Genomic DNA, 20,271 nt, shown 5'->3' with positions numbered 1-20,271 from the left:
ATTCATGCTATTAATATAAAAAATAATTATTACTTTTGCTTACATCATAATTAGATGAATTAGATGCAAATATAAATTAAAACAACTTTACATTAACAACGTGCGTATCAAAATTAAATTATTTTTTTCTAGTATAAAAGATAATTTTATTTTTTTGAATCATTTTTAATACTAAAAACACCGATTATACAAAAATAATATACATAAAAGTAATATATATCACCCTATTATATCTTAGTCTCATTATAGATTTGATCGCATGATTATGGTTGGAAATGATTTGAATTAACCTGAATGTAATTGACTTGAATTGGATTTAAATAAAATAGTATCTGGAGAATTGGAACAGTTGTTAAAATAATAGAATTAAAATGAAGTAATTTCATTATTTTTCGTTTTTATTCCTTCTTCCAATTGTCTTTGCCTGTGCTGCTACTACCTTCGGTCTCTTTTTGTTTCTTACCCTGGTATCCCCGACCTGGCAGGCGGCAGGCCAACGACTAATCTGCCGCACTTTGAGCTTCATTTAAAGATTTGTTGCTATTTGCTAGCTAATAAATTGCTAGATACACAAGACAGAATTCAAATTCCAAAACTTTTAAGTAGATTAGTAAGCTAACTGCTAGACCAACACAAATTTGTGTCCAAAGGTTGCTATATGAACCCTAAAAAATCGAGTGTCCCAGGCATTCTCCTTTCAAAAGAAGCTGATTGAGAAGTAGAAATGATAAATTTTTATTCAAAGAAACTAACCACTGGACAAAGAGAAATATCAGAAATTGAAGGCTAACACAGATAACTATTTCCTGTATTTTTGAATTTTTGATTACTTTTCTTTCTTTTTGCAACAAATATATTGCACACTACAAATTACAATCTCAGTCCCACATACAATCTTGTTCTTTTACACAAGAATATTTTCAAAAAATGAAATTATGTCACAATACAACAATTATCCCTCAAGAGTTTTGATGGATGTATACTTGGATCCTTCTTTTTAATCTTGTAACTCCAGTCCAAATTTGGTGGACTCCATTATTGTCTCCATGAATACAAGTTACATTGCAGGAAGCAACACCTCGCTTGATCAGTGAGAAAAAAATAATTGGATATATTCAGTCTTACGTTTTCTTGGCCTGCAGCAAAATTGCAAAATACTTGTATTGAGGGGACATGCATAATGAAATTTATCTAAAAGAGACGAGCATAATGTAATTTATCTAAAAGAGACGAGCATAATGTCAGAATATAATTTTGATACATTCTTAGTACCCCCGAGACATCCAAACATATTGTGTTACGTCCAGCAAAAATTGTTTGTCTCAACCACTCAATTAAAAGCCTTAAAAATAGAGGTATGGATGATAGTGTATCAAAATCGAAGTAAGGGCCGTAAAATAGTGTAAGAGATCAAATTACCTTTCTCAAATATTTTTTATGAAGTTTCATAGCCCCGGAACAAGCCTTTTTAGCATCTAGATTTCCAGTCATGTCATTCAAAATCTGAAAAGAATTAACCAGAGAACCAAAGAGGAATTCATTACTATATATATAGAGAAGAAAATTTGTTAAAGAATAATAGGTCCTTGCTCAATATAAAATGATAAAATATAGATTCTCTTAAGACAGCTTTCAATGTGAACAAATGAGTTAAACAAATATGTCCCAAGACTAACCTTCACAACATCATCCAGACCCCGTGCTTCATGTAGTAGCTTTGAACTTTTATCTTTCAACACACTAGCAGCAAGGAAAATCGATATGGGAAGAGGAGTTTCGGAGTTCTTTGCCCCTGTTCTCATATTTTCTCGCTCATACTTTCCACATTGTCTAATTGACTTCACCTTCCCTCTAGAGCTCTCGGCGCTTGTAGGAGCTCTCTGAGCATCCTCGTACATCCAAAACAAATCAGGATCATACTCTAGAGCCCACATCATCTGTTAAAAATGTCAAGTAATTAGTTGTCAATCATCATGTTACATAGATTCCTAAGATGTCTTCTTCAAACTAAAGGGATCCTTATTCTATAAACAGTTTTAATGGAATAAATATAAGGGTTGCACACCCCTCAAAGCAACTTAAGAGTTCTGTTCAAGAAATATAAGACGATATATTTCGAAAATACAACTGAAGCTAAACACACCTCCCAAAGGTATAGTGAATCACAAAAGGAAAATTCTCGACGAAACTGAACCATTAGCATCCGAAAAGCAAACAGATAATCACCTCCACCTAGTTGCTCTGTTTTCAGAAGACAGCATAACAAGAAACATCCGTTAACAACTTATAGTCATAACAATACATTTTTCATTAATTATTTGTTAACATAACAATGACACATCAAAAGTTCAAAAAAATTCTATTGTGAATTGGACAGTAAATAAAGTACAGGACTCGCATTTCAAGAAAATACCTAAATGTTTATGAAGTTTTGGATCTAATACTTGAGTAATTGAAGCCAAGTTACTTAGTTGAGTCTCCACTCCAACAGAACGATCAGTGCACTTGAAATTACCTCGCTTTAAAAATTCAATAACACATATCAGGTACATTAATCAGACATGTTAGAGGGAAAATCTACTAATCAAACACTCATTTATTTATTTTCAGTCTTTTCACCAAATGTTCACATAGAAAACTCTGAAAAGAAGTTGGTCATAAAATAGAGCATAGAGAAAAGGTACATACAAGTCTGCGCATTAGACGCTCAAAGCACCAAAATGCATCTGCTTCATCCTCAAGAAGAATTATCATAGGTGAGCATAGGTCACTCATCCCTGTTCCAAATTGAATCAGTTAAAAGTACAGGGTCAATAAACTTTTCAAATATAAAAGAAAAATAAAAAGCAGTTACATGAAATTATCACTAATACTGGGATAGGAATAGGATCTTCTGTGATCTTCAAACTTAAATCAATAGGAATATCAAAATATAATATTGCTCTCTATATAATAATAATAATAATAATAATAATAATAATAATAATAATAATAATAAAATAAGAATCAAATAAGTGAGATTCAAGTGGCCCACTTGTATAAAAACTCACCTTGACCATAGCCAACATCTTTATCTAGCCAAGCATAAACTGCAAGAATATCCCATAATTTTGACAAGTTCTCTTGCTTCTCATAAAAGACCAATGTCCTATCAGTGCGAATCACGTCAAGACCTAAATGAGTTTGTGCACGAAAATGGTCAGCCACCATGTGAATCATATTACAGTGATACAATTTTATATTAAAAGAAATCAAAATAAAGGGCAACTAAGGTAGCTATAGCATTTGTATAACGCATTTCATGCAGAAAATAATTGCTGGGAATGTTTCATCTTAAAACTTAACTTTGAATGCCTAAAACATAAGTAGTACCTAATGACAGAAACACAAAAGATAGTAAGAATGATTCACAAACCTATTTGATGAAGAGTTAACAGCCACTGGATTACTCTCTTGTCTGTCACCTTTTCTAAATTATTTCTGGCATCTATGCTTGAAGACCTATAATTATCTTGAGGAACTAAAACCAATCCCTTGTCTGGATTTGATTCCAGAAGAACTGATGGATCTTGAATCGGTTGACCATCATCGGTAATTACAGGAGATGAAATATATCTACCACTTCCAACAAAAGGAAACATTTGGCGACATTCTTCCTTCCATCTAGCATATTCTAACCTGACAATAAAAACATATAATTGATGCTCGGGTAATGATTTGTTATATTTAAAAGTCAGAAATGACAGTTTCAAATCATAAGTATTATTGTGTTGTCCCTGAATGAAGGGTGTGGAAGCAATTATTCCCATCTTTTTGAGGCATATCAAGCCTACAGTGACTCAGTGACATTATAGACATTCCATTTTCATAAATATTTTATATTTTTAGGATACTGTGATTATAATAAAGGTTAACAAAAAGAAGTCTTATCAAATATAATCATGAAATGGGAAAACTTGATTACCTACGACGCTGTCTTATTTGTTCTCGTTCATCAAATGTACTCTTTGGATCATAACAACCAAGTAGAAATTCCCAAACTTCTCCCCTAATTGATGGATGGATTCCCTGATTCAATAAACATTTTAAAGTAAGAAACAACCCCCCTAGTCGCATATAAAGAGAAATACCTGTTCGTTTCTTTTGATTGTGCACAAAGCAAACCTATGTTGATGAAGATTTTAGCCAAAATAAAAGAAATAGTAATATGAATATATGATCACCTGTTACATGCACACTCATGATCATGAAGGAAGAAAAAATTCAATATGAAGAAAACCAGACATTGGGAAACGAATTTTCTATCACTATCATCTGTCTGTCCTTCATGAATGAACACGGATTTATGTAAGAAGAAAACTGATACTTAGATTGATGTACACACTGCAATGCCAGCCATAGTAATAGGATCTCATATTCTAAAGAAAACTAAAACAGGAAATAAAAGTTTTCAACTATATTATATGGTTAGTCCAACCTAACTTGCATAAAAAGAGAAATACCCCATGTTTTTCTTACCAGCTATAGCTTCCTATAGCACCAGACATAATATAACTGAAAGTAGGAGGGGATCGTAATTTCATATCTTAAGCATAGTACAGTGAACAAGCATTTTAACTAAAAATATGGACTTACCCCTCTGTAGATTCGCCTTAGAATCTTTCCTATATCCAGATATCCTTCTTCAGTAAAAGCAGCATGCCATTTTCTTGGACTCAGTGTTTTACCGGGCTGGAAAGACAAGTAAAAAACAAAAGAAAATCATATCAGTGTATCAAGATTGGCAATCAAAATATACATAGAGTATGACTTTGTATCCAGTTGCAGAATCATGTAGTTCATTTGTTATTTAATGTCTCACAAGAATGAAACCCAACAAGGACAATAATTTTGTGTTTGTCTTGTCATGATCCATTACAAATTACCAAGGGTATCACACTCAAATTCAACTTTCTTTTACATTTTTTTTTAAAAGAAAAGTTTTAATCTTATCAGCAAAGCAATCAACCTATTAAAACTAGCAGTCTAGTCCATATGTAGTATTAATAAATAACAAATAGTTAAATGAATATACCCCTAAGGCATGGAACTATATGTCGTGAAACCATTTATTCAAAAAGCTTAAGCTATTAGATAGAGTTTTGGTTATACATGAAAGCTATATGGATAAAAACACCATTATCACAACCATTGTTGACAACCCACTCAACATCTTTATCCGAGTGTATGGTTTTCAATCATCTTAAATTCCAAATGAACAAGTAACTGATCCAGCTCAATACAGCTCAAATGACTTAATACATTCATATAACCGTTTCAAATTCATACCCACGTGCATTGCTCATAAAAATCCCAGCACAAATTTTCCAACTACCTAATAATATTAGTTCTTCATCAATACCAAATTTAAAAAATAAAAAAAGGAATCCCAAAAGGAGGGAACAGACCTTGATCTTAAATCTTGAAACGGGAACATCGTTGATGCACTCAGGGCGAATTTGATAGAAAGAATCAGCAGGAACTCCATTATCTCCCCACATCTCAAAGATCATCAAGGGACTAAAAAGCAACGATTTTTGCCTATTCTGGTACCAGTGATCAATGCTAGCACACAGAAGCTGATACCCTTTGGAAAGATCAAGAAAACCCAGAAACAAAATCCTCTCTCAACAGAAGAATTCAATGGAGATCCAGCTCTAGAAACTAGAAAGCTGCTATCTTTTTTGTTTTTTCGTACTTAATTGTTAGTTAGAATGTGTTATGGTGTTGTGGGGTATGGTAGTTGAGAAGTGTTTTGTGAAAAATGGTGATTGAGGAAAGTGCAATGCCTTGTCAAATGGGTCGAACAAGAAATTGAAGAGATTAATTAACTATTTAACTTCACGAATCACGACCCTAACACTCGCCGTTTAACGCGTTATTTTGCTAGAAATCGTGTCGTTTATGCGAGTGTTTTCTGTCGTACTATCGAGACAATTAATAATTGAATTAGACGCTTTACCTAATTATATTGTTACATGTATAGATATTAATGTTATGTTATCTTCTATTTTTTGTTGGTAGTTGGAATTTATTATTCCAGATGAGAATATTACCAAAATATTTTCTTTATCAGTTTACTTTTCTTAACGCGAAGCATTATGTATTTAATGTAAGCTTTAACTATTTTGTTTTCGGTCAGACGCAAAATGCGAGTGAAATTTGTTTGAATTAAAAGATATTATTGCAGGGTGCAAATAACAAATCTAATTGGAGGGGTGTATCGAATTAACAGGAACATGATTTTTGTTGGATGCAAATGTAATGTGAGATATTTAAAAATTTTGTTGAATATTAAACATACCATATCAATATATCTGCATTTCTTTTTTTGGGGTACTGAATTGAGAATGGACGAGAATTGAGTTGATCAATTGTATATGGAAAAGACCGACCATGCTCTAAGATGGGAGAGAGACATGGTCATGATCTTGTCCAAGCTTTTACGCGGTAACATGATAAATTAATAATGAGCAGTTGTACTTAATGACTAAGCATGTTGTGGAGTCTATGTTGACCAGATATTTTTACAGTATAATTAGATATTTTTTAAAAATTATTCTTTATTCAGTTTTTTTTTTTAAAAAAGAGAGAAAATAAATAATAAATATTTTTTTGAATTTTTTAAATAATCAGTACTGTAAAAATAAGTATAAAAAATTAAAATAATATATTATTAAATTTAAAAACTCACTAAAAACTAAAATTTAAAAGACAAATAGCATTTTCAATATTTTTAATCTTAGTTTGGAAAACACTAATGTGGATGCTCAGCCACTTGATTTAGAACAACATAGTTGAATAACGATATTAACGTAATTGGCTTGAATTTTGAGTTTTTTGTTTTTAAAAAGATATCAACTAAGTTTTGTATCAATATTTTAATTTAGAAAACAGATATATTTTTTTTTAAAATTCAACTTTAAAAAATTTATCAATTATGGATATCGAAATAAATTTTAAAATAGTACAAAATGAATATAAATATTATGTTATTGACTGAATGAGATCTTACAAAAAAATTCTAAAGTGTTCTTATGAAAAATAAAAGTCAAACATGTAATTTAAAATAAAACTAAAATTGAAGATAAACTAAATGTTTGGATATTGAAAAATGAATGGCTAAACGAAGAATAGAACCTAAAGAATTGACAAGAAGAAAAAACTGAAAATAAAATGGAATTAACAAAGATAAAAAAAAAAAATGTCTTTTAAACATTTATATATACTTGCATTTTATTGTTGTTCTTGACATCAGTGTGACTGAAAATTTTTTAAAATTTCAATGTGCAAGTGAGTTGCATAATAAAAATTCTTCATTAATCCTTGATTCTTCTATTTATAGGCAATTGTCTTTAATATTGAATCTTATTTTTTAGTCACTAAGTAATTATCTCCACGTTCATACTTAAATTTAACCTCCAAAAAATTCATCCATATCCTGCTTCTATTTGGTGTTCAAGTAAATCACTCCACATTCATTATAGTTATTTTATAGGATCACATTTTATATTTTAACATATTTTAATTATGATTAACTTATATTTTTGTCGGTCTTCACTTTTTTCTAAAATCTATCCATCACTTCTTCCGTACATTTTAAGTATTTACTGCTTTTTCGACTACCACTCATATTAATATATCTTATACCATTATCTAAAGTTACTTTTTTTTTTTTTAGTTTTTTACTGTATTTTTCATCTTAAAAGACTAAGAACTCATTCTCATCAATCAAAGTTCTATTTAAGAGTTTGTTATTGGCCAATAAATTACTACATACATAATACAAACTTCAAATTTCTGAAATTTATATAAGCAGACTAGTAAATTAACTAGTAAACCAATCCAACTTGATTACCACCTTAGTTTACTTGTTACTTCACACCAAGTCTTAATTTGCATTTTATGGACTTATTTAGAAGATCTCAATGTTTCATTCCAACTGTTGTCGATAAATCAAGAAATAAATCCCCATAGTTAATATGGAACCATAAAGTCTTGTTACTTTGACTCTTATTGTTGTAACTAATCGAACTTTGGATTCGTTAATTACCATGTATATGGATCTAGAATCCTTTTTTTTAGACTTTCTTCTCTTTTGCTCTTAATGCTCAACACAACACCCTTAGGTCAAATATGACACTAACTTCATCTAATAGATCTTTCCTATCATGCTCGCCTCAAATAAATTTTTGGTCAAAATTCAATTCACACCAACATAATGAAATATAGATACAAGTTTTTTTTTTTTTTTTTTTTGCGTTTTCCTCCTAAAAGGCCCCCAAACACATCCAATTCATTAGGCTATGTTTGGTTCATGAATGGACTGAGACATAGACACAAATACATGTACACTGAAGACATAAACATAATAAGACACAATTTTTATGTTATTTGGTAACTAAGTACAGAGATAGAAAATAAATTACAACCACATAAAAATATCAATATTATTCTTATCACAAAATACCACCACCCTATTTCTTCTCTATCGCCATCTAAACAATCACTACCACCACCACTTCTCTATTACCATTAACAACTCTTAAATTAATAAAAAATTTCAATCAAAACAATATAAGATCTGAGAAACACAAATCAAGATTCAATTAAATAAAAAAAATAAATATATAATTTTTATTTTTCTGTTAAAAAACAAAAAATCAAGGGAGGAGATATAGTAGTTAAGAATAGAGGTGGAAGTAAAAAAATAGATCTGGCAGAATATAATGGTGGAGGCATTTCTGGTACAGGCGGCGCCAGCGATTCTGGTAAAAGTGACATCGGCAGTTCTGCGATTTTCAGAGGTAGTAGTGGTGGTTCTGGTAGAAGCAGTATCAGTGATGGTTCTAGTATATGCAAAGTGAGGAGTTCTGCGATTCTGAAAGAGGCAGCGACAGTGATGGTTCTGCAAATTTGGAGAGGTAGTAGTGGTAAATGAATCTGGCAAAAGAGGACATAATACAGATCTGGAGGCGAGGTGAAGGATGCATCGACGCAAGCAAAGGAAGAAGTAAGGCTGTCAAATGGGCTAGCCCGACCCGTTTAAACCTGCTTCCTTCGCGGGCCATAATTTATCAGTCTAGACCATTTATGGTAAGCCCGATGGGTTAAATGGGTTGGCCCATTTACCCTTTTATTTTATTTTTTAAAAAATATTTTGTCAAAAAATTATCACTTTTAGGTCCAAAACCTTAAATAAACCGTATTTTCTTAGTTGATTGGTCAAATTTTTGGGTCGGGTAAGGAGAAATATCAGCTGAAAGTGCAACTTTTTTAAAAAAATAAACGGACTACCTGTTTAGCTCGTGGACTAACCCGTTTAATCCGTCATTTTTTTTGGGTTAATTGGACTCAATCTGTTTAGCCCAAAATTTAAACGGGCTTAATTTTAGAGGCAAAGTCCGCCTATTTAAATGGGTAAATGGGCTAATCCAATGGATTTTGCCTATTTTAACTGCCCTAGAACGAAGAGAGGTGGCCAAATACACGACGACGGCGACGACCACAATGTTGAGAGAGAGGCAAAAGCATCGGTGAAGGGGGGAGAGAGAGAAGGTTGGAGAGAGGAGGAGATGCGGACAAAGAAGGGAGACAATGGCGATACCAACGACGAAAATAGCAAAAGGAGAAGGCAGGGATAGAAGAAAGGTAGGAACTAATGAAGGGATAAGAAGAGGAGGTTATGAGTGTTAGGATAAAAGACAAGATTAAAATTTTAAAAAACAGCCGAGGACAAAATTAAAAAAGTTTATGTTTTATAAATTGTGTTTTAGTGTCATCATTTAAAAAAATAACATTAAATATATGTTTTTTTATGTATATCTGTGTGTGATTGTATTTATTAAAATTTTATATTTCAATAAATAAACAGTGTACATATGCCACCGTATCTTTTATTTTTTTGGGTAAACACCATCTATCTCTAATAGATACGGACATAAACTAAACGGGGCCTAAGACACCACAAGAAGACATTCAAATACAAAATATTTACACACAAAAATATAATGGGTGTTTTGTTTTGTTTTTTGGGATATAATTTCCTAATATGATGGAATCTGTAAGTATGACTTTTTTTTGGGTTCAATGAAAGATCTCAAGTTTAATTTGATCCCATGATTAAAAAAAAAAGAGTAAAATCCCTCCCCGATCCCTAACCATTTACGAAATTGACCTGGTGCCCCCTCACCATTAGAAATTAACAACGCGGCCCTCATCGATTCTCTCCGTGTGAGCAAAAGGACCCTGTAACAGTTCTTCCGTGAAATGTAACCGAGAAATTCTACGTGTAACGGTAACTATCTGACGTGGATTCAAACGATTTGATGAGACAATTAGGTCCTTGCACAATCAGCAAAAATGTTGCCGTTTTGATGCACGATGGAATCAGATTCTAACATACATTCCTCATTCTCTCCCTGAAGTATCACACACTCTCACTCTTTGCCCTCATCCACACAAAGAATTACCGTAAACCCTAGAGACTGTCAGGCTTCCCGTCAGAAACAACGACGAAGGAGAGTTGGCGAGGACGACGTAACTGCGCAGTAACGTGGTGTTTGCTGACGGATGTGGTGACGTGCTATTGACGGAGCCACACTTCCATTCTTAGAGGTGAGTTTGTACAACCGTTTGTAAACGACATCACTATGGTCCTTCATTTGTTTATCTGAAGGAAGTATTCTTACCATGGACCACCATAAAGTATGATATGTGTATTTTTTTAACATTTGTGAAGAACAGTCACTTTCACTAGGGTTGGATCATTACTTCGAGTAAAGTTTTTTTGTCTGTTTTGAGTATATTAATGTTTGTTAATAATAATTTATTTCTGAGTTACTGAGTAAAGTTTATATATTGCAGATGGCTGTTGAGATTATACCAGTATTTCACTATGGGGGGTGGTTTGAGAGAGACGATAATGGAATGCTCAACTACCTTGATGGTAAGGTGGAGAGATTCCCCAAGTTGGACATTGACTTTGTTAATTTTAAGGATTTAGAGGAGATGTTCAAAGGGTTAGGATATACAGAGTACAAGGCTATGTATTGGCAAGACCCCAGTGCCCCTTGCCTAGAGGCTGGCCTCCACATTTTAAAAGGTGACAAAGAAATTAACCAGATGTGTGATAACAAAATGGCAAATTTAGAAACTAATGAGTTGCATGTGTATTTTGAGCATCCTGTGAGCCAGCCAGTTGTGAATAAAGCAGGGGCTGCTCCTGTAGACTTGAATGATTCCTCCACTGATGATGGCTATGAGAGCGCTGAAGATGAGGCTTATAAGCCTCCCCCACCTGGTTATGAGACACTAAGTAGCAGTAGTAGTGAGGAGTTAAGGTCAAGGAACAGGCCAAAGAATAAGAGTAAGAAGGACACATCCATAAAGAAGACAATGACACCTAAGAAGAAGAAAGCAACTCCTAAGAAGAAAACTGTGACACCTGTGATTGAAAAAAGTTAATGATGATGATGGCCTATCTCCTAAAACCAAGAAGAAAAAAATAACAGGTATGTGGGGAGGACAAGAAGGCATATGTTGGATAGGGATGAGGGTGTGAATGGGCCAAGGCAAGGGCAACAGGCTGGAGAGGAGGGCCCAAATTGTAATGACACTATGGGTGAGAATGAAAGCCCAAATGTAGTGCATGGAGCAGGAGACAATGATGAGCCTATTGTGGAAGAGCTAGATTCTGACATTGACAAGCCATATCAGTATGAGTCATAAGCATTCAACTCTCCAATTTCTTCGGATGATGAGGGTAGAAAGCCTAAATTTCATGAATTTGATGATGACACTGGTTATGGTGAGGTGAATTTTGAAGTTGGAGAAATGTTTGACACCATGGCACAATTCAAGCAAGCATTCAAGGACATGTTTGTTTTTGAAGGAAAAGAGTTAGAGTATATAAAAAATGAAAAGCATAGAGTGAGAGCAAAGTGTGCGGAAGAGGGCTGTCTTTGGCTAATCCTAACTTCCTGGAACAGCCAGAAACTGTGTTTTCAAATCAAAACATATGTTAAGGAGCACACTTGTGGTAGAAATCTGACAAGCAACATGGCAAGTAGATCATGGGTTACAAGCAAGCTAGTGAAGAGGTTGCTCACACAGCCGCAGCTATCACCTAAGGAGGCTTTAGAGCACATGAAAGAGGACTATAATGTGCATATCCACTATAATACTTAAGCTAGTATTAGGAGTTACAGGGATTTAAATGTCTCTTAACGTGAGTATCGAAAGGGTTTATGTGTCTTGAAAATGGTTTAATGAGAGGTTTATGAGTCTTAGAAATTGTATAATGAGGGGTTTATGAGTCTCATAAATGGTTTAATGAGGAGTTTATATGTCATAAATGTCTTACTATTGATTACAGGGTGATAACCAAGCTAATGTTACACCTAAATCTGGTGCTGCTCCCTCTGTAGTTATAGATCCTGTGGTAAGTTGATGACTAATTTGTGTTATCAAATTATGGTGTGGTTTAAAATAGGATAACCCATGTTTTGTGCACAAATTATAGGCTAAATCAAGGAAGCATAAGAAGAAGTTACCAAGAAATGTTACTCTAGCGACACTTCCACAAACAGGAGAAAAAATACCAGTGTCACAATCTGCTCCTACGAATGAGGTAATAGTAGTGACAAATATAACATTGTGGCTGAAATTTTAGTGTATTGTACAGAATCTAATTTACATTATCGTTGGTCAAAAAACAGGCTCAAGACATCAATAGACGAAGTAGTGAAAATGGTGATGAATCACTTGCACCAAACCCAACTGTACCTAGTCCAACTGCCCCAGGCCCAACCACAACTGCAACCAACCATGGCTTGCAAAATATGATGAATGATCCACAGATTCCTGCACCATTCCGGAAGAAACAGCCAATTTGTAAGCCATTGACATCTCAAGTTCATAGGCCGTTACTTTCACCCACTGTGCCCACAAACTAAGTCCCATTAACCCAACCAAGGATGGCTACAAGATCAACTACATCCATTGGCATTTCTCTCAAGACACATGCAGCAACTAGTGCTGGCACGGCAGCTAGGTTGTTCCAATTCATCCCAACACCAGGACTCAAACAAGGAATCAAGGCACCAAGCTTCGGAGCACCACTAAGCTTTAAAGAATTTGACTCCACTGCACCCCCTTTTAAAGCTCCAAGAAAAAAAATGAAGACTAGATAGTTATAGCTAGTATATTGGATAGTATTTTGTAACTTATATCTGATTGCAAACTATGCCTAACATTGGTCTAGTATTTTGGAACTTCTAGTACTTGAACACTTTAGATTATCTGTTTTGTTTAGTTACGAAGGCATAATATGTAATGGCATATAGGTGTTTTCCAACTTTTATATATTATGATATTTTGTATTTCAGGCTAAAGATTTTGATTGCATACTAGATTTGGTTTATTCTTGATTCAATGAGATTGTATGAAAACATATTTCAAATAACAAAACACTGAGAAATTGTCACTTCAACTCAAAACAGTGAAAAATACTAGAAGACCATATGTCACAAGGTTACTTATAATTTAAATCACAACAATCTTTCCATCATTGAAATTCAACAATTTAACATCACAGTCACCATCCTTAATGTGCATCTAGTTCATAACATCAACATCCAAAATAAGTTACAATTTTTTTACATCCTATTAAGCTGAAGTGCAGTAATAAAAAATCCAACAACAACGGCAATGATAAATGCCATGATAATACATCTATTCTGTCTTGTGTATCTTTTTCCATGAACTCCATCATATAGCTTAATCTCCATCTCTTTAATTTTGTCCTCCAACTCCTTCAATCTCCCATGAACTTTCATCTTCTAGACTTCTACCACTGTATAGCCAGACTCAGTTATCAGCTCATCCATCCACTTAAAATATTTACAATGCGTTGAAAGAGTCTATAATTATGAACAATTATTTTTTAATCAACCTAATTACAGAGAAGATTGTAAGATGGAATACACCCTAATGTACCTTAAAATAACTGCAACCAAAGAACAACCTATTTCGGTTATTTGATGTGGTGGATTCAAAGAGAATCGCATAAGCTCCACAATAGCAGCTTGGATGTGTGAACTTCTTCCTTGCCATGCCAACATTGCCAGAGTTGTCGCTTGAAGCTCCCATCGACTTCTCTTTCCATGAACGACGGATTGAACCTGATGAATGTTCTTCTGTGTTCATCACTGAAGGCAATGTGAGATTTGATATCTAGGGTTCATATTAACATTTGGGATTACTCTTATTAAAAACTGGAATCAAAACTGCAGCATTTTTGATGACTGTGTACATGGATTCTATCCTATCAACAACACTCAGTCCACATATAATAGTTACCGGTACAGGTAGGATCTTCCGGTTACTTTTTACCTGTAAACTAACAAGAGGGTCCTTTTGGTCACACGGAGAGAATCGATGAGGGCCGTGTTGTTAATTTCTAATGGTGAAGGGCGCCAGGTCAATTTCGTAAATGGTTAGGAATTGGGGAAGGGTTTTACTCTAAAAAAAAGTATAATTTACAAGTATGACTTGTCAATCATTTAATGGAATTAAAAAAATCTCTCTCTCTAGATTGGAAGGTGATTAATCTTATTTTTAAGTTATAATATTTAATTACAGAAAAAACTAAACTATAAGTTCTGAGATTTAATTGAACTCATCATATATTTAATAAAAATATTTGAGGCTAAAATTTAAAAGTCATGTCATAATTTTTTTTTATATTTATTAATTATTACTAGACTAAATATATAATATTAAATATAATAAATATATAATTTATTTTATATAAAATTATAAATATTAAATTAAATAAGATAATTTTAATTGATATTCTAATGGTATAAACTAGAAGTGATGTCTAATTTAATCTCTGAAATTTTCAATTTGCTTCAGATTAGTCCTTCACTTTTTAAAATGACCAAATAATTTTTTTACTCTCAAAATTATGAATTTTCGTTCGTTCAAAAGTTAAGAGATGTTTTAACGGCGTTGAGGTGTACAGTTAAGTGCCAAGTTGGCACTTAACTAAATAACGTTGTTTAGTGATGAACCTCTAATTACAGCAAAACGACGCCGTTATGTCCTCATAATCTATCCTCCCCAATTAAAAAATTTTCAAATGGTCCCCCATTACCTTCCCACCAAAAATTGCAATACGTTCTCGTCACCCTCATCACCTCTTCATCTTCCTTAGGTTAGCGTCGTTGTGGCTCACTGACAGTCATCCACTGTCCTCTCATTTGATCAGTAAAACTCTTTATCTCTGTCAATATCATCAGCCTCAAACATTTTCTACGGGGAACGGTAAGAATTTAGGTTTTTTTTATTTTTATTTTTTTTACTGTGTTGATGTTAGTTGGGTGATTACCATGGTATGTTATGATTCTGATATTTGCATTTAACTTTTTTGAATATATTCTGTTATTCATTTTTTTGGTGGTTGTGTTCTAGAGTTTAGGATTTTTGTTTTGGCCATAGAGCTAATTTTTTGTGGTGATATTCTGGCTTGCAAAGTTAAATGTATGTGATAGTGTGTAATAAATAATTTGTTAGTTAATAATTTGTTAGTATGTGATTGTTTAATATTTTTTGAAAATTAAAAATTTTTGTAATGGTAAACTATGGTATATTTTGTTGTGTTTCTTCATATGAGTGATCGGCTGAGGCTCATTTTTCACCATGGAGGAAGGTTTGAGACCCAAATTTCTGATGGTAGATTTGTATACACATCAAGTCACACTGATGAATGGCTTAGAGTTGATGCAGATTATCTGGATGTTTTTGTCATAACTGGTTACTACAAGGAGTTGGGCTATGATGAAGCCGATGCTTGCTGGTACTTAGACTCTAAAGATGATTTAGAATACAGTTTGAGGAGGTTAAAATTGGACCAGGATCTAAGGGATATGGTTAGCTTCTGCTTCTAAAATAGTAATGTCATCTATATCTATTTTGAACATGGTTCTTCTGTCCCTGAGTTTATAGATTATATGGAATTGTCTGATGATGATGGATGTGTTGGTGGAGGAGGTGACAAGAATGACTTACAGCAACATAATTGTATTAAAAAAATCAACATAATTCTAAGCCAATTGTGTGCTCCTATTGAGCAAGAGACTCTAACACCCCAATCCACACCATAGTCCACACCCAAGCCCATACCACAACCCACACCACAACCCACACCCAAGCTCATACTACAGCCGACACCACAGCCCACACCCAAGCCCACACCACAGCCTACTATCAGCATTCCCTTATCACAATCGAATCCCATTGCTCCCAAAAAAAATTCCATCAGTACAAAGCCATTGTCTCAACCAAATCCGATTACACCCACTCTCCTAACTCAGAAAAATAAACACAAAATTATACAAATTGTTCAGAGAAATTTCACCACCAAACCAACAAAAAGATTTGGTGACTTCAAATTTAACACTTCAACAAAGTTACCTAGAAAACTTGTGATTAGATCTACTGGTAAGAAGGCACCTCGAAAGCCAATCATTGAGGCTGATGGTGAATTATCTAATTCATATGAATCTGCAGAAGATAGCCTTTACAAGCCACATCTACCACCTGGATTTTCAGAATCTAGCACTAAATCTGAGATAAAAACATCTAAAAAAAGGAAGAAGCAAGGTGCCAATACTTAAAACAAGAAAAAAGAAAAAGTTGTACAAGAAGAAGAGTTAATCCCCCCCCCCCCAACTGATGACTCAAACTTTGAGAAGGATGGAGGATATGAATCAGATAAATGCAGTCTTAATAATTTATTTAGTTGTACTCTATTTTTTTTTACTAAATTATATTTGTTTAGATTTATTTATTGTATTTTATTTAGTTTAGTTTAATATAATCTTTGGTTTGCTAAAGCATATTTGTTTGGTGTCATTTTATTTATTTAGTTTAGTGTGCTCCATGTTCTTTTGCTAAATCATATTTGTTTGGACTTATTTATTGTATTTTATTTAGTTTAGTTTAATGTAATCTATGGTTTGCTAAAGCATATTTGTTTGGAGTCATTTTATTTATTTAGTTTACTGCAATTCATGTTCTTTTGCTAAATTACATTTGTTTGGACTTACTTGAAGTCATTTTATTTAGTTTAGTCTAGTGAAATCTATGATCTGGTAATACATATTTATTTGGAGTCATTTTATTTATTTAACTCAGTGTACTTTATGTTCTTTTGCTAAATCATATTTGTTTATACTTATTTATTGTATTTTATTTAGTTTAGTTTAATATAATATATGATTTGCTAAATCATGTTTGTTTAGAGTTATTTATTTAATTTAGTGTAATTTGATAAGCAGGCTCATTTTTCGGTGACTCTTGGAAGTCAGATGAGTTGAGAACTCCACCAAATTATGATAATGAGGCAGATCCGGTTGTGAATCTAATTTTTAATGATGTTGTCAAATTTGGCTATGTCAGGTTAGAATTATGGATGAAATTTACAACTAGAAAAGCTTTCAAGAGGGTTGTTACAAACTATACTCTAGAAGAGGGAAGAAGAGTAAGATATTCAAAGAATGACGCTACTAGAGCTAGAGTTATTTATAGAAATGAACAGTGTCCTTGGTTGATCTATTGTTCTTATAACAAGATGCATGCATGCTGACAGATTAAGGCATTTAATGATGACCATACTTGTGAGAGAAAAACAAAAAATAGGTGTGCAACTAGGAAGTGGGTTTCTGAAATCCAATAAAAAAGATAAGAAAGCAACCTACTTTCAGGCATTGTGAGGTATTTGACTATTTCAAGAGAAAAACTGGAGTTCAATTGTCTAGGACCACCATTACAAGATCTTTAGGAGATTCCATGAAGATTGAGAGAGGTGATGAAGCAGCCCAGTATGCCGAGCCTATGGATTATGCAGAGGAATTGTTGAGGTCAAATCCGGAATCTACTATGAAACTAGGTGTGAATGCACAGCCTGAGGGAGACCCTATCTTTCAGAATTTTTATGTGTGTCTTCATGGTTGCAAGCAAAGATTTGTGCATGGATGTAGACCCTTGATTGGTTTGGATGCAGCGTTTCTAAAGATTTTCTATGGAGAATAGTTGATTTGTATCGTGGGACAAGATGCAAATAATCACATCTACCCCATAGCATGAGCTATTGTTTCTGTTGAGAACACAACAATTTGAAAGTGGTTCTTGAAATTTTTGCATGAAGACATCGGTCACTATCAGGAGCATAACTGGTGTTTCATGAGTAACATGCAAAAGGTACGTATAATGTACTATATAGAAGCACGCTATATGATATATTTGACTGTTTAGATTTAATGATAGTTTTGTTAGGAAATATTTGGATTTAATGAATGTATAGTCAGGGTATATTTTGAGCATTAGGCACTTGTGAATTCTGAACTGGTATCATTCTCATGGTCATTCTAAACTATTACCATTTTCACTTGTGAATTGCAGGGATTCATATCGGCACTGTAGGAGGTTATACCTAATGTGCATCACAGATTTTGTGCATGGCTCTTGTGGCATAACTTCCAAAAGCGATAGAAGGACAAGCACCTAAAATCATTGTTGTGGGCATGTGTTAGAGCACAGACAGTTCCAGAATTTAATAAAAATATGCAAACCCTCAAGACTATCAATGTAAAGGCATGGGAGTATCTGGACAAGATCCCCAGACAATCCTGGACCAAAGCGCACTACAAAACGACAATGTATGCAGCGACATGTGTGAAGTCTTCAATTCAGTCACCAAGTCATACAGATCAAACCCAATACTTACACTATTGGAGAAAATTAGGAGGATTGTCATGACAAGTATGGCCAGAAATAAACTCAAGCTGGCCAGTCATATTGGACATTTACCTCCCATACAACAGAATAGGCTTGTAAAGGAGAGATATTCTAGCAGATACTAAACACATATGTGGTCTGGTGATGCTGTAGAGTCATGTTTGAAGTTCATGGTGATCCCCACAATGTGGTAGTTGATTTGAAAAATCACACATACAGTTGCAGGTTATGGTAGCTATCAGGTAATAGACATGTAGATTTTTTGGATTTATTTTTCTAGATACTGCAACATATTCACTTAGTTATCTTGCTTTTAGGATTACCTTGTCGTCATGTCATTGCGGCTATTGCATGTATGAATGGTCGGCCTGAGAACTATGTTCATGTATGATTGACAATAGGATCTTACAATAAGACATATGAGTTTCATATCAACCTGGTCAAAGGAGAAGATATGTGGGACAAGTCTGAGTACTCTCACTGCTTACCCCCAACAAGACCAAAATCATGTGGGAGACCAAAGTTCTATGCAAGAAAGAAGGATGCACATAAAGTTCCTGTTAGAGACAGTCAAGAGAGAAAGTCCACAAAATTAAAGAGGCAATATGGCAAGTTCACTTGTGGAACTTGTGGCGATATTAGTTACAACACAAGGGGGTGCGAAGTTGCAAAAAAGTTAAGGGCAGAGGAGGTAGCAACAGTTGCAGAACAAGCTGATGATGAAGATGGTGAAGAAGCCCCACAAAATGCTCAAGTTGATAATCAAGTTGGTGATAAAGTTAGTCCCTAACAAGGTACTATTGTAGAAGGTGTTACTGGCTCAAGGTGTTCATGGTGGTATGGCCCTAGCTATAAAATTTTGGCTTACTTTATATTTTGTATTTTGTACTATGTTATTGCTTAATTAACATTATTATGAGCTTTTGTTAAGACAACACCATTGTCATAGTTATTATAATTATAATGATATATTACAAGTTAATCTAGTTAAAGGTGTATATTTATTAGCTTTATTTTGTCATTACATTATCCTTCATCCAAGTTAATATCCAAGTTAATAAGATACAAAGTCGAGGAAAACTTAACTTCATTCATTTATAATCATAAATCATTACATAATGATCATGGACACATTCACACTCTAACTTTTTTTTAACTAAAAACCAAAACAACTAAATACCAAAACCAAACCCAATAGTTATTACAATACATGACAGCAGCATCTTCAATGTGCTAATACTACTCTCTAAAAATTTTATTATGCAATTGAGTTCATTAAAAACTTCTTCTACAACGTGAACCACACCTTATTCTTCATATCCATTAGCCCAACGAAAGAAATTTCAGTGAACTCCAAACTACAATAATTCAAAAAGAAACATTGAATTAACAATTATCAAATCATCCTTTTAAGCCCGTATTAACTTA

The 20,271-nt window shown here is 33.6% G+C and overlaps 1 protein-coding gene across 1 annotated transcript; it reads right to left on the bottom strand.

Annotated features, from left to right (window-relative positions):
- Nucleotides 1-802: 802 nt before the first annotated feature.
- On the bottom strand, nt 803-5,958 carry LOC107613585 (uncharacterized). The gene is made up of 11 exons (XM_016315654.3): nt 5,448-5,958; nt 4,636-4,731; nt 3,965-4,068; nt 3,416-3,678; nt 3,051-3,173; nt 2,689-2,777; nt 2,414-2,519; nt 2,144-2,241; nt 1,677-1,937; nt 1,420-1,503; nt 803-1,136 (listed from the first exon to the last, which is right to left on the bottom strand). The coding sequence occupies exons 1-11, from the start codon at nt 5,550-5,552 to the stop codon at nt 1,122-1,124; spliced, it is 1,344 nt and encodes a 447-aa protein (XP_016171140.1). The 5' UTR covers nt 5,553-5,958; the 3' UTR covers nt 803-1,121.
- Between the last annotated feature and the right edge of the window lie 14,313 nt (nt 5,959-20,271).

Source organism: Arachis ipaensis, chromosome B8 (genome assembly GCF_059453495.1).
Source record: "Arachis ipaensis isolate K30076 ecotype BB chromosome B8, ASM5945349v1, whole genome shotgun sequence".
NCBI classification, from domain to species: domain Eukaryota; kingdom Viridiplantae; phylum Streptophyta; class Magnoliopsida; order Fabales; family Fabaceae; genus Arachis; species Arachis ipaensis.
Note: the sequence above shows the minus strand (reverse complement) of the source record. Positions and strands in the feature narration are given on the sequence as shown.